The sequence below is a fragment of the Cololabis saira genome, chromosome 12 (assembly GCF_033807715.1).
Source record: "Cololabis saira isolate AMF1-May2022 chromosome 12, fColSai1.1, whole genome shotgun sequence".
Lineage (NCBI taxonomy): Eukaryota > Metazoa > Chordata > Actinopteri > Beloniformes > Belonidae > Cololabis > Cololabis saira.
The window spans coordinates 27152567-27165985 of record NC_084598.1 but is presented as its reverse complement, the minus strand read 5'-3'; the positions used below and the strand labels follow the sequence as shown (position 1 = coordinate 27165985).

General features: G+C 41.9%; 1 protein-coding gene across 1 annotated transcript; it reads right to left on the bottom strand.

Moving 5' to 3' along the window:
• Positions 1-1419: 1419 nt before the first annotated feature.
• On the bottom strand, positions 1420-7834 carry gpr61 (G protein-coupled receptor 61). The gene is made up of 2 exons (XM_061736301.1): positions 7456-7834; positions 1420-5418 (listed from the first exon to the last, which is right to left on the bottom strand). Exon 2 carries the CDS (start codon positions 5174-5176, stop codon positions 3764-3766), a length of 1413 nt encoding a protein of 470 aa, XP_061592285.1. The 5' UTR covers positions 5177-5418; positions 7456-7834; the 3' UTR covers positions 1420-3763.
• Between the last annotated feature and the right edge of the window lie 5585 nt (positions 7835-13419).

Sequence of the window (13419 nt, the reverse complement as noted above, 5' to 3'; positions counted from 1 at the left end):
GGGTCTTAAATAGTGGTAAGTTACTTCTTCATGCACATACTGTGTCTTCCAAGTTATATAGTCCTTCGAAGTCTTCTTTCCAGTAAGGAGGAATACTAAAAAATAGTTTATTATGATGCAGTTAACTCTTAATGGCTTATGGTAAATAGTTTTCGAATTTCTCACCAGCGCATGTAGAGAATCAACTCCAAGTTACATAGAACGTTTTGGTAAAAGTGACAAAGTAGGGTCCACAGATTGTATCTATATGTGCTAAAATTCAGCATAAATTCTGCAAGCTGTTCTCCTGAATAGCTCCAACCTCCACCTCATCCTGCCAAACAAAGTCCTCGCCACTGTCATCTGTGCAGGTTACCAGGGCAACAACTGATTTCAGAGAAGTCAGGATTTAGAAGTAAGTGAGAAATTCATGTGATTGACTTATGATTAATCATTGTAGTTGACCTGCACATTATTTCTTGTCATTGGTGGCTGCTCTTGGAGCTGGGAGACAGTTTATTTCCCCTCATATGATTGCAGCTTTCTGCTTAAAAATGTTTTATCTAGCCAAACTTGTCCACCATTTGAGTGCACTGTGCACCCAGAGATGCTCGAGAGATGCTGGCACCTGTCTCTGGGCACTTTCACCGAGCGTATTGCATCCTGCCATAAAGGTCAGGCTATTTGGAGTGTCGCTGCACACTGCAGGAGGCGCCCTGCTCTGCTTAACATGAAAGCTGTGACTCACCGTTGGATGGGGAACAACACGGTAACGAAATGATCAGAAAACTGGGGAGGAGCCACAGCCATAACTATTACTCCCAGAAATACTGAATACACTAAATGTTAAGAGAATGTTTCTGGAGCTAAATTTAAACAAATTCTCCGTGGCCTATCCACTTACTTTTCAGGTTTTTTTTCTCCCAAATTACCCATTAAGAAGGATTTATCTCAGAAAAATACACTTAGTGAAAAGAACATTTGAGCTGAGATGTTAAAGGCCTGACTCAGTTGTGTCACTGGCCTTTCGTGCTACAATGACCGACTTCTGAATTTTCTTCAAAGTGACGCCCCCTGCACGCTGTTCTTAGTGCCTCATTTCACCTCTGTAATTCTGCAACCCCCTCACCACACAAACGCACGCACGCACGCACGCACGCACGCACGCACGCACGCACGCACGCACGCACGCACGCACGCACGCTCGCACGCTCGCACGCTCGCACGCACGCACGCACGCACGCACGCACGCACGCACGCACGCACGCACGCACACGCTTACACGTTGGCCAAACGGAGGCAGAGAGCAAGAGGAGGCCACTGGAGGGCAGGCGAGAAAAGTCCTGATTGCTGGAATTACTCATGTGATTGCTGGCATTATTGATCTGAACATAAAGGAAGGGGAAAAAACAGCAACAACACTTTAATCAAATTTCTTCTCTTTAATGATTTAAGATGATGGAGAATACACAGGACAATCTTAACGAGGGAAAAAAAAGGAAGAATTGAAACAGTCTTTTCAGTTTAGGTACAAAAAGAGATATCAACTCATCGTGCTCATTTACAATGAGCACAAAATAGGATGACCGTGTACATGACTATTACAAGAAAAGCTGAGAGTAGTATCCACCTTTCACCTTTAGAACAGGTTAATTCTCCATCTTTGTAATCGACAGATGGTGGCAAGAACGGAGCTTAAAGCACTTCATGAGATTGGTTGGGGCAGTTTCGCTGCTGTCAAAGGAATTGAAACCGTCTTTCATGAGTGCTGGTGAGATAATTCAAGGCATTTGATATATCTGTTGTGAAATGTGTAATGATTGTCTAACAATAATAATAATAGTAATAATAAATTAAAACTGATGCATACTAAGGGACACCAAGTAGTATGGCAGCAATTTCATCCTGCTCAGTATTCAACATTGTTCTTGACTTCCACTAAATTTCTGCCACATAAGTGCAAAATAAACATTTTTTTTGTTTTATGTTTTTTTTAGAAAAAGATGACATGACAGCACTGTATTAAAACAGTCTACAAAAAAGCAGTAAAATTAGGAGTGTTATGTATTAACCTGACAAAGGGACCTTTTTTTGTTCTGACTCGCAGCAAGCTATGAACCCTTCCTGTATGCCTTGTGTCAAGAGTCTTGTGATCATGCCAGGCATCCCATATTAGGCAGCACAAGACAGACGAAAGCAGCAAGAAAGACAAAGTATATCGAGAGAGACCCCCAAAATGTGTTGTTTTTTTGTTGTTGTTTGTTTTGTTTGCGATTTGTGCCTTGCAGTCATCTTTGGAACGTTTGTCACTGCTCGTGTGACTTGTGCAAACTGCTTGTATTCCACCTGAGATCAGAGAAAGTGTCTCCAGTATCTTCCTTTTGTTGTTGAATGAGGCCAAAGGCAAAGCTTTCCAAATGTAAGCATTGTCACACCTGTGTGCCGTGTGTAGCCACAACAAGCCTGGTTGTTTGTTGCACAAACACAAGAGCACTCACACTGCTCCAGTGTTTACCTGTAAACAGCGCAGACATCACAGGGTGAGGAGGACTGGTTGTCCGACGTCTTTCACACCAAGTTTTATTCCATAGTTTTAAACCAGTCGCTGTTTTTTTCCCTTTTCCTAGGCTCAAACTCTTAAACAACGCCACCGTCGAACAAACTAAACCAGCCACAATGTTTGTCTTTGAGTGGAAGGAGCTGAAATCACGAGTCTCCCATTTTGGTAAGGAGGTGATAATCACAAGACTAAGAACAGATGAACATGATAATAACGTTCTGGAAAGTGGTTAAAAATACTCTGCCGGCCTGTTTATTATAAATACCAACAGCAGCAGCAGCAGCTGTGAAAAAATCCTGTTCAACATATGAGTCACTCAACAAATAAGTGACATTTTTCTTCTCAAAGGCTCTGGATGCTCTCCCCTTCATAGGGAGAATTTCTTTTTGAGATAATTCCTCGGTAATTCTAGATGTGAAAGGGGAGTAAAAACAAGTCATTCATTCACTAAACTAACTAACAGCAATGTTAACAGTTAGTCGTAATTATTTCTTCCAACAAGCAATTCTACAAACCCTTTGTGATATTTTAGTACTTGTTGTGTTTTTAACTAATCGGGTGGCTCAAACTAAAGAGAACATTCTGCATCAATGAGTCACTTGAAGCTGATTGTCTATAAGTGAGTTTGAATTAAACTTAAGGAGGACAAAAATACAGATGCAGCTCCAGTATGTTTAATGTAATACAAATAGTGAGCTTTGATGTCCATTTTCCCAATTATTTTTGTGATCATGTTGATAATATAACGGTTGTATTGAATTAGGGAAAGAGAACCCAAATTTTATGACGAAGGAGTGAATTAATAAAGGAATGCATATCAGTTACTGAGTTAGCTGCAACTGTTTTCAAAAATCTACCAAAGCTGTTCTCCCTGAAGTACACAAAGTTTCGCAGCCTCTTTATGTTTTTGTGAAGTCTATCGCTTCAACTGAACTGTGGCACACACGTCAGGGGTTTTGTGTTTGCTGATATGGCACAGCCCACAACAGCCTGACACTGTATGGTTCCCAAAAACCTGATGCTGCAGTGAGATAATGCACACAAGACATATGCAAATGTGTTTTCCACCGAAAAGCCATATAACTTGAATTATTCAAAGATAAAACATTTTGCAGTTGGTCAGAGTCCTATCTGAAAAGCATTTTGCAGCATAAACAAGAAATACTAGAACATAGGAATAAAACTAGACATATTTATTGTGTTATTAGACAGTACATGAGGCATCTACACCTCTGGTACAGTTTTGCAGCAGTTTTCTGATACAAAAAGCTCATTGTTCAGCTGTTGCTGCTGCTGTATGAACTCTGCGGTTTCCTCAAGGATCTGCCCTGGGATATGGAAGTCAGCTGGCGTGTTCTGTTCAACAGCTGATTCCTGAAGGCCCTCAGTCTCTGGCTCTTCTGGGCTGGCTCTGCTGTGAGAGTTGCAGGGCTCCAGATTGCATCCAGTGCCCTGAAGGAACTGCAAGAAGTTCTCCTCAATAGAGGCCTCACGGCTGGGCAGCTGCTCCCCTTCGTTGGGGCCGGCCCTTTTGAAAAGGCAAGCCAGGTGGCGGCCCAGCTCCTCGCGAATCTGCCGGTTCAGGCAGCCGTAGAAGATGGGGTTAGAGGTGAAGCAGAAATAGCCAATCCATGTGACCACATCCTCCAGTTGGGCCAGTGAGGCAGGAGAGGTAGACACAATGGCCGAGTAGAGATGGAAGGAGAAATATGGCAGCCAGCAGCAGAGGAACTGACCTCCCACCGCCACCAGAACCACTGCGGCCTTCCCACCAGTGAAGGTCCTTTGAGGGGTTGTACGAGCACCAGTCCCCCCGAGGCTGGCTGCTATGGTGGAGTGGCTGCTGACGGACTCAGACCGTTGTCGTGCCGTGTCCATCCAGGTAGGGTGTGGGCCATGATGCATAGCCGCTACGCGGGCCACCTTGAACATATTGCAGTAAACAACCAGAATGATCAGCATAGGGCACAGAAAATAGATGAATGTAAAGAAGACCATGAAAACCAGGCGTGTGGTCCTGCCTCCTGTCCAGTGGAGGGAACAGTGCCTCTGACTGGGGACGAGGACTTCACCTGTCCCCAGGCTGGGCGTCCCCTGGAGCAGCCATCCCAGCAGAGGCAGTATTGACATGATAACAGCTTTAATCCAGATTCCCAGCAGAACCATCACCACCACCCCCACTGTCATCTTCACCTCGTGACGCATGGGGTGAACAATGTAGTAGTAACGCTCCACATTGATGGCACAAATGGTGAGGATGGCAGCACTCACTAGACACACACTTAAGCAGAGGTAGCTCCGGCACAGCGCCTCATCCACCAGGATCCAGTCCGACAGCATCCCCACCGGCATCACCAGCAGCGCCGCCAGCAGGTCCACCAGACACAGGTGGAACACGAAGGCGAACTTGCGCAGCTGGGGTGTTTTAGTGATGACAATCATCACCGCCAAGTTCCCCACCACTGCCAGGACGTCCATAATCAGCATCGCACATAGCGCTAGAGATTGATGCAGATCTATTCCGCTTTGGGTGCTTGTGAAAGGCACGGTCACATTGGAGATATTGGACTGCAGGGATGCTGGAAATGCAGAAAGCGACGTGTTCCAGGAGGGGATTGGTGTGACAGGACGCTCCATGAGAGGATGGGATTAAGAGGAGAGAGAGAGTTGAATTTTACAGGCCCATCACCCATCCTCCCCTGTCGTAGGGTGTCACTGGGAAGTTTAGACGGCAATTTCTGTCATGAAAGCTTACAGGCCTTGACCTCCATAGATTTTAGCTTCTTGTTCTGTAGACGACACGAGCTTTCACCCTCTCGAAGACGAGGTTATCCTGGAGGCGTCCTCTTCTCTCCAATATGCTACTCAGCTGGAAAGTTCTGAAAGAAAAAGGATAGTATTGTTAGTCATGTACTGAAGGAGATATTTCTGTTCTGAAATAGACCCTTTGTTTGGCTTAATCCATCTAAAATCAAAAGATAACAAAAATAGTACTAATTGTCTGTCACAAATTGATGATACATTTAATATACCATTTCATGCCGACCCTTCAGTCAATGTTGATGTTTACTTTTTTATCCATCTTGTAGTCTGTAGTATTTCTCGTTGTATCTTTGGATTAAATAAGGACATACATAAATATTGTTGAGATTATTTTTGGAAGCAGGCTTTGGAAGTACTACAACAGATCATTGTCTGTAGATAACCAAGTTATGAAATAATAGAAGCTTTGAAGCTTTATGATCAGCATCTTACAGAAATATAGGTTTGAGGTTGTTGTAGACATATGACAGTATGAAAGAGTTGTTAATCTTGTAATCGTCAAGGTAATAAATCACTCCCAAACATTATATTTTTATGTTCAGTCAAAGTTCACATCTGAAGAGAGGTTTCCTCCCGTGTGATGCTGTGACCCTTAGCTGTCTCTTTAAAGTCATAAGACTTGATGTTCTCTGCACTTGCTTACAGCTGGACTCATAATTTACTTTACATTTGACATCTGCATCCTGAGATGTGTGTTTCGAGGACGGCCAGCACCCCAGGGAGAAGCTAAAAGCAAAGGGTTGACCATATGTCCCCATTAAGCGAGTGAAGAAGAAGATGTGGATGCACAAATAAACTGCAAAAGTCAGCATTGCAGAGCTCCCGGCTCTCTTAAGTGAAGGGAGGAGAAGATCGATGAAGAGTTTTCCTTTTGGGACAATCCTGGCGCGGCTCTCCATCATTTTCTTGGTTATAAAAAAAAAAACTACACATTGAAAGATTGTGGAGATAAGGATTCTGAAGAGTGATTTTTATAATCTCTTTCGTAGAGAAAATACTCATGTTAAATGTATGTAGTATCTGCTGTAGGATCACCCTTATCAGTGAGTATCAGTGTTTGCCAGTGGAGTAGGCAGTGTTTACTGTCATAACCTCACCTGGGTGCTAGCCCACACACACACACTGTTAAAGTTGAGGAATGAGTAACAAAGCTTTGGTACATTTCCGTATGATGCACACCTGCAGGTGCAAGTTTTCCATTACAGGTGTGACAGCTTTTATCCCTGCACGGTGCCTCTTCTTCCTCTTTCTTTCTGCCCATGTAAGGGCTGATGAGGTGCGATCGTCCTCTGACAGATGTGGGCATAAGTTAATGGGAAGTCTTCTCTAAATGGGTCAAAGGGTAACAGTCACCTTCAGCCCGATGAAATAACCTCTGAACAACTACGATGCCGCTACAACCATGGAAGACCCCTCTGGGGATTGTTAGTCTAATCAGCACTGATTGTTTTAAGGAAACAAATTATCACCGCAACTCCCCCGAAGAGTCATTTAAATTCACAAAGGGCCTTTTATCCCAGAAAAAAATAAAATCTGCTTACAAACCATTGCCGTTTAAAAATCACCTATTTTATCACGTCTAAACTACACGCACAAAACTATTCATTGACGGGAGCAAAGAGGGACTCATTACAGTCTTGGGGGGAATGTAATCAAAATCAATGACGGCAGTGTAATTTAAGATCGAATTTCTTCTCACAGGCTGCAAAGAAAATTCATGCAAAGCTACAATGAAAGTTTGTGTGGAAGCGCTCCAACTCCTGACTTGGAACCATATGACCCGATCATATGCACATGACACTCTTGTTTACTGTGAGGAGAAAACTAGCCTGTTGTTCCAGCGTGCCTCTCGCTACAAAGCACTTAAACGTCATTGCAGCAACAAGGAAGCGGCAAGCGGGGTTTTGCATGCAAAAGGAGGCATCTATCAGATATTTTTGCCTTTTTACATGAAAACACGAAGATATGACGAAAAGCACTGCCTCATGAGTCACATTCCTCATTCGTCCCACCTTCACACCCCCACACACTCTGCTAGTGGGGCAGGTAGGGCTGGAAGGATGTGTGTGTGTGATGATAAGTGTGTGACATACCTTAATCTGGAGAGCTCTCCTTCCTCCAGTGCAGGTTGACAGTCTGCTGAGGCTCTGCCGACCTGTGTCGCGCTTTCTCACCCACACGCACAGCAAACACTCATACAAACCACGTCACAGACAGGGAGGGAGGGAGGGAGACAGGGAGGAAGAGGGGGGGGAGAAGGAGAGTCCCGTGTCTCCTCCTCACCTGGCCCCTTTCATCTCGTCATCACGCTGACCGCCCGCCTTCCCCCTTCCCTTCAAACACAGAGCACACATCTCTGTCCTCTCTGCTCTCTCCTCGCTGGATCTTGGATCCAGGTAGGGGAGGAAGAGATGGAGCAGAAAATTAAAGGAGGAAGGGGGCCCTGTCTTCCAGCTTGTGATGCACAAATGACTGGACACACTCCCCCATCTCGCACACTTTCACCTACAGACTCCTGCACTCGCCCAGAGCAACTGCAGAGCTGTGCAGAGCAAGCAGGCAGGCAACGAGTGGGCAGGCAGTACCGAACCTCCCCGTCTCTCCACTGGGTCTTAGTGCCTCGCTTTCTCCACATGGAAGAATGGCTCTGCTTCTTCCTTCAAGTGGTCTTACTACTGGTCACATTAGGTCTCACTGATAGGCACAGGAGTTTTGCCCTCAGGATAAACATTTTTCTAATCCTCTATCGCCTTTTGCTTGGTTGGTTTAGATCTTTTCCCGATTCTCAATCCAAGTCTTTTCACAAAGCTGTTGTTGATTCACAGAGGATTTACATCACAAATAACAAATGCAGGCTGAATTGACAAAAAAGTGAAAGTAATACAACAGTGGCGATTACAAGGACAGCAGGTTAGTATAATTTTACACTGGGTATGTTTGGAGAAAACAAAAGAGCAAACAAAAATAATGTACTAAATTTAAAAATTGTTTAAACATTTTTGCAATGTAATAGAAATATATGCAGATTGGAATTTTTCAACCATCTTCCGAAGGCTTGTCTCACTTCTGATGCACTTTATTTCATGCACGGTGGGATAGCTTTAAATGTAGTTTTAATTACGGAACACATTTGCACATATGACTTAAAAGGTTTACTGACCGAGAAAGTGGAGGCAGATTCCTCTAACGCTGACCTTTCTTACAGTACACTGCCATTTTTATCATCCAAAGTTATGTAAACTGACTAAAACAATATCTAAGGTTGAGTAACTACTGGCTAAATCTGAACCAGACTCTTTAAATAAACAAGAGATGTGGAGATTAGAATGAAAATCCATATTCAGCACAGATTAATGTCTGTTTCTTACATGTCTGTTTTCCAGCTCGTGCCTCTAAACTATGATCTGGCCTTTGGAAAGATCCTATTTCTTTTCCCCCTTTTTTCCCAGAATTGTGCAGAATGAGATGGTTTATAACAAAGTCCTTCTTACGCATGAAGAAACCTTGACTTCCTTTTAGCAATTTGTTGTTTTTTTTCCATGCATTGTGCCGATGGCAGGTTCATTCATCAGCAGGCTCGAATTCCGTAAACCCTGATTACTTCAGGAGTTATTGCTTCTTTTTATTGAAAAATCAATTGCTCATTTGTCTCCATAATAATATATTGACCCCATCACAGCATTCCTGATTATACTACAAAAGTTTATTGAGACGGCCTCTCGTTGTCTTAGACACTGAGGGTACCTTTTGTTGGCATTTACGATATGGTGCTGAGGCTGCTGCTGAGAGCTCAGCTTAATCATGGGATTTTTAGATGGAAAACAAGTGTTACAAGTTATAGTTTTAACACATAATATCCCATGATTAGATGATAGAAATACTACTGAAGCAGTTTTTGAAGATGGAAAGTGAGCATAGAGGAATCTTTGTGTTTGTTCATGTCTGTGAGTCCTGTGACCACGCTCGTGTCTGAGGTGTTGAATCATGACAGAAATAGCAGATACTTGCTCATGCCAGCAGCACCAATCACAAGGGAGGGAAATACAATGGTTTCCATGGCAACCCCGACTTTATCATCCCTGTCTGCCCCTTCCACCCCCAGCATCAACCTCAGGGCACACTGGTTTACTCACCACACGCATCACAAGCCATTTAGAGTAGTGTTCATTGTGTTTTACAAACATGTTGGGTAGGAGATTGGTCTCTGATTCCTTTCTCCCTGTTTAACTGAGTGCAGGTGGGTTGATTCATGCTCAATTACTGCTGCTGATCTGATGTGCTCTTCCACCGTGATCTCAGATCTCATCAGTAGGGGGAGCTCTCACATTTAACAAGTAATAGTGACCTGCAGAACATCTTTGTGATCCTGCACATCAACACTAACATGATTCACGGAAAACACATTTAGCTGGTTATCCATCTAAATATGCGCACCTGTGTCATCATCATATTGATATGATTGCCTTCATTTTAATGCTGACGATGCACGCTAATTAGAGTTAATCAGTTGTCCAGTCGAATTCCTTTGGCTTGGTGTCAAAGATGAAAGACAGATTTGGATGTATTTGTCTATATTTTATTGCACTTAAGACAATGATTACATGTACAATACTAGGGAGCACACTCACACACTTTCTGACAGGAGGAGGATGGGGGCTTGCAACACAAACCGCAAGGATAACCGCTACTGCCAAATCCTTTTGCATTATTTCCTACAGAGCTGGATGGCCAAAAAAATGATTTTATTGCTCTTTTGAGTTTCAAACAAAGCAGCAGGGGGACTCCAACTTTCACCTTATTTTCAAAAGCAAACCAAAGACAATAACGATTAAAGGATTATAAAATGTAATTGAAAATTAAGCTGCATAGAGAGGAACAATGTTTCAGGTTTTTTTAGGTTTGCTATTATTTTCTTGATTTATTTGAGTCAACAGGGTTGGAGGGGATGAGTGTCACCAGGAAATTTATCATAAAACATTTTCCTACTTGTTTTTGAACGTTCATCCTGAGATTCACAATCTCAGGCAAACTGTAACAAATGTCATTCACAGGAAAGATTTGAGTTTGGTTAATATACAGTAATAGCAATGAATACACGGGACACGTTAACTTTTTAAGTATGTATATATCCGTAGCTCAGTGGGAGGTCTGGGACACCCTGTCCTGTGTAGCCAGCTAGAGAATACTCTAGCTCTCCAGTAACAGTAAGTGGTGTGTGTTGTTTCATTTCCCAGCGTCCTCCACTGGCGTCCAAATAGACACAATTAGCACACTCTCAGTTGGCTCTAGATTAGCTTTGACATCCTGCAAACACTGAGTCACCGATGAGTACCGATGTCCAGGCTGCTGCCTCGGGATGCATGATAACATTCAAATGCCAAAAAGAAGAAAGGGAGAAAAAAAGAAGGAGCCAAGACAGTAGTAAAAATAAAAATATGGCAGTGACGCACACCTTTTAGTTGTTCTTTGCTTATTATACAGTTTTACCTTTTAAGTTGCCCCTCCTAGTATTTTTGTTATTCATGCTAATTAGTTGTTGGAATAAAAAAAACCTAATTAAGTTGCCAGATGTTCAGTGTGTATTTGAAAAAAGATCATAATTCCCACCCAACTTACTGTTGTTTTTTTCCTTTCTCAGTTACTGTAAATAATATGATGTCATTTTCTAGGTCACGATCATATGGGTGTCTTATACACATAAATCAATAATTGGCATCTGTTTTTAGATCCTTATTCTCCAGAGGTGGCAGTGTCCACAAAGAGAAACATTTGACTATTTTCAGCACTTGGCTGCTGGTGCAGTGAGGTGAGATGTCCTTGATTGAGTCACAAACAGTCTGCAGAGCTTTGCAGCGTTATAGCTTTGCAGCTTTGCAGTTGTGAACACTTTAATGAAATACAAATCAACACATCAGGCTAAAACAAATGTATTCCTTTAAATATGTTAGAGCTGCATCAAACATGCTAAATTAAATTATTTCTTTATTTTAATTCAGTTTTTGCACACAAATGGACAAATATGTTGGTACCCCTCCATGAAAGATAGAAAAAAAAACCCACAATGGTCAATATACTGGTGCAGATTCTCGGTTATCCAGGTCATGGTAACGCTCAAAGGCTTGGAACAAGTCAACTGGACTTCTTGAAACAAAACGAGAGAAAGGAAGTCCAATTAGCTAAAAATAAAAAAATTACAGAAAACGGACAAATGAAAATCATGGTACCTTTTGTGAGAAATGGAGGCATTTTGATTATGTTTTGCGGCTTATCTGCTGCATCTGGAGCAGGGTGTATTGAATCTCTGCAGGGTGCAATCAAGACATTTTGGAGCGAATGTGATGCCCAGTGTCAGGTCAGTCCTCAGTCCTCCACTCAAATAATGACCAAAAACACACAGCTGAAAAACATCCAAGAAGAGTTAAGAACTAAACATTAGACTATTCTGAGGTTAGCTTCTATGACTCCTGATCTGAATCCTATCGAACAGCTGTGAAAAGAAAAGCTGAAATGTGCAGTCTGGAGAAGAAACGCTCCAAAACTGAGACAGCTGTAGCAGTTCGCTCGTTACTTTTGCTTTAAATGTAGCAAATCTTTTTGCAGGACAGTATTTCCATTAAGTGCAATGCATGAATCAAAATACAAATAGGAAGCTCATGCAGCTGAGGCATCATTTTGATAGAAACGGTGCAGTCAGCTAGTTTTTAGATTTGTGTTTGCTGTATATCAAGCAAAACCAGGGCTGCAGCTGAAAGGCTGCAAGCATCAAATCCTCTTACTTTATTCATCACAAGACTCTTCTCCTGGAATGACATATTTGCATTTTACTCCAGATCAACCTTCAGCCCCCTGCTAACACCAGAAAGTGTGAACTCAGCATTACAGTATTAGAAGTAACTAATGGAAATTTGCTTCCATAAATATCAGTACTCAAACACATGTTCTCTTGCTGATTATCAGCAGTAACAAACAACACTTCCTGACCCCTGTAAATCTTATCACACCTTTCCATTGATCCATTTTATCAGCACAGGAGTGGGTGTAATCTGTAACTATTTTATATGAAAGGGTTGTTCTCTTTCTAACTGCAGTTAAGTAGAAATTTATTATGGAAGAAATTAACTCATTCTTTAAAAGATGTGTGATGTTTAGGTTATTAAGTTTCCTACAAGTATTTTGGGGGGTTTTCTTTTTAGTAAATGCAAAGGACATAGAGTTAATCTCAAACCCTAAATTCAAGCAGGTTTTGGTTATGAAGTATGAAGGTTTGCAAGCTCAGAACCACCAGGTGGATCCAGTGCTTAAGAGGAGCGTATCACTTTTCTTTTTTTTTTATTCATTGCAGTTGCTCTTTACTCATCTTTGGAAGATGTGTTATTAAGTAACGTGATTGTTTTGCAAAGACACAAACAAAGAAACAAGGTCGTAAAAAAATTAACAATTACTAACATTAAACGTGTGGCTCTGACACATTTCTTTTAAGATTTTACTCTCAAGAAATATGATAAAATCAAGAAGCTTTTTCTCAGTTAAATAAGGATCTCCGGGCATGTATTATTGGTGAGGCGATGGAAATGTTGCTTTAAGATAAAAGTTAAAGAGCAGAAGGTCAACATTGTTAAAATTTAATACTGCAGATGTATTCACTCAGGATGCAAATGAGCAAACATTACACACTTTCCCACATCTAAGGAAGTAGGGAAGTTTTTTAACTTTACAGCTGTTTAGTCATAAACCAAAAAATGTAATCTTATGGTCATATTAGAGGTTGAGTGATTGTTTACTTTAAAATGAATCATGAAGGAAACACAAATCTTTGTACCAAATTTTATGACAATTCATTAAAAGGGTTGCCTATTTTTCCATCCTCACCTACAAATAATACAACCGCTGGGAGTTATTTCAGGCAGGCAATCTGCAGTGTGTTGCTTATTCACCCGTCTGAATGGTTCGTTCCAATTCTCAATTTGTTCTTTGACCTATCTAAGGAGCAAGAAGTATGTTTCTTAGATGCCTTCGGGTGTCTCACCTACTAAGTTCCCTGTCAATCCCACCTCCTC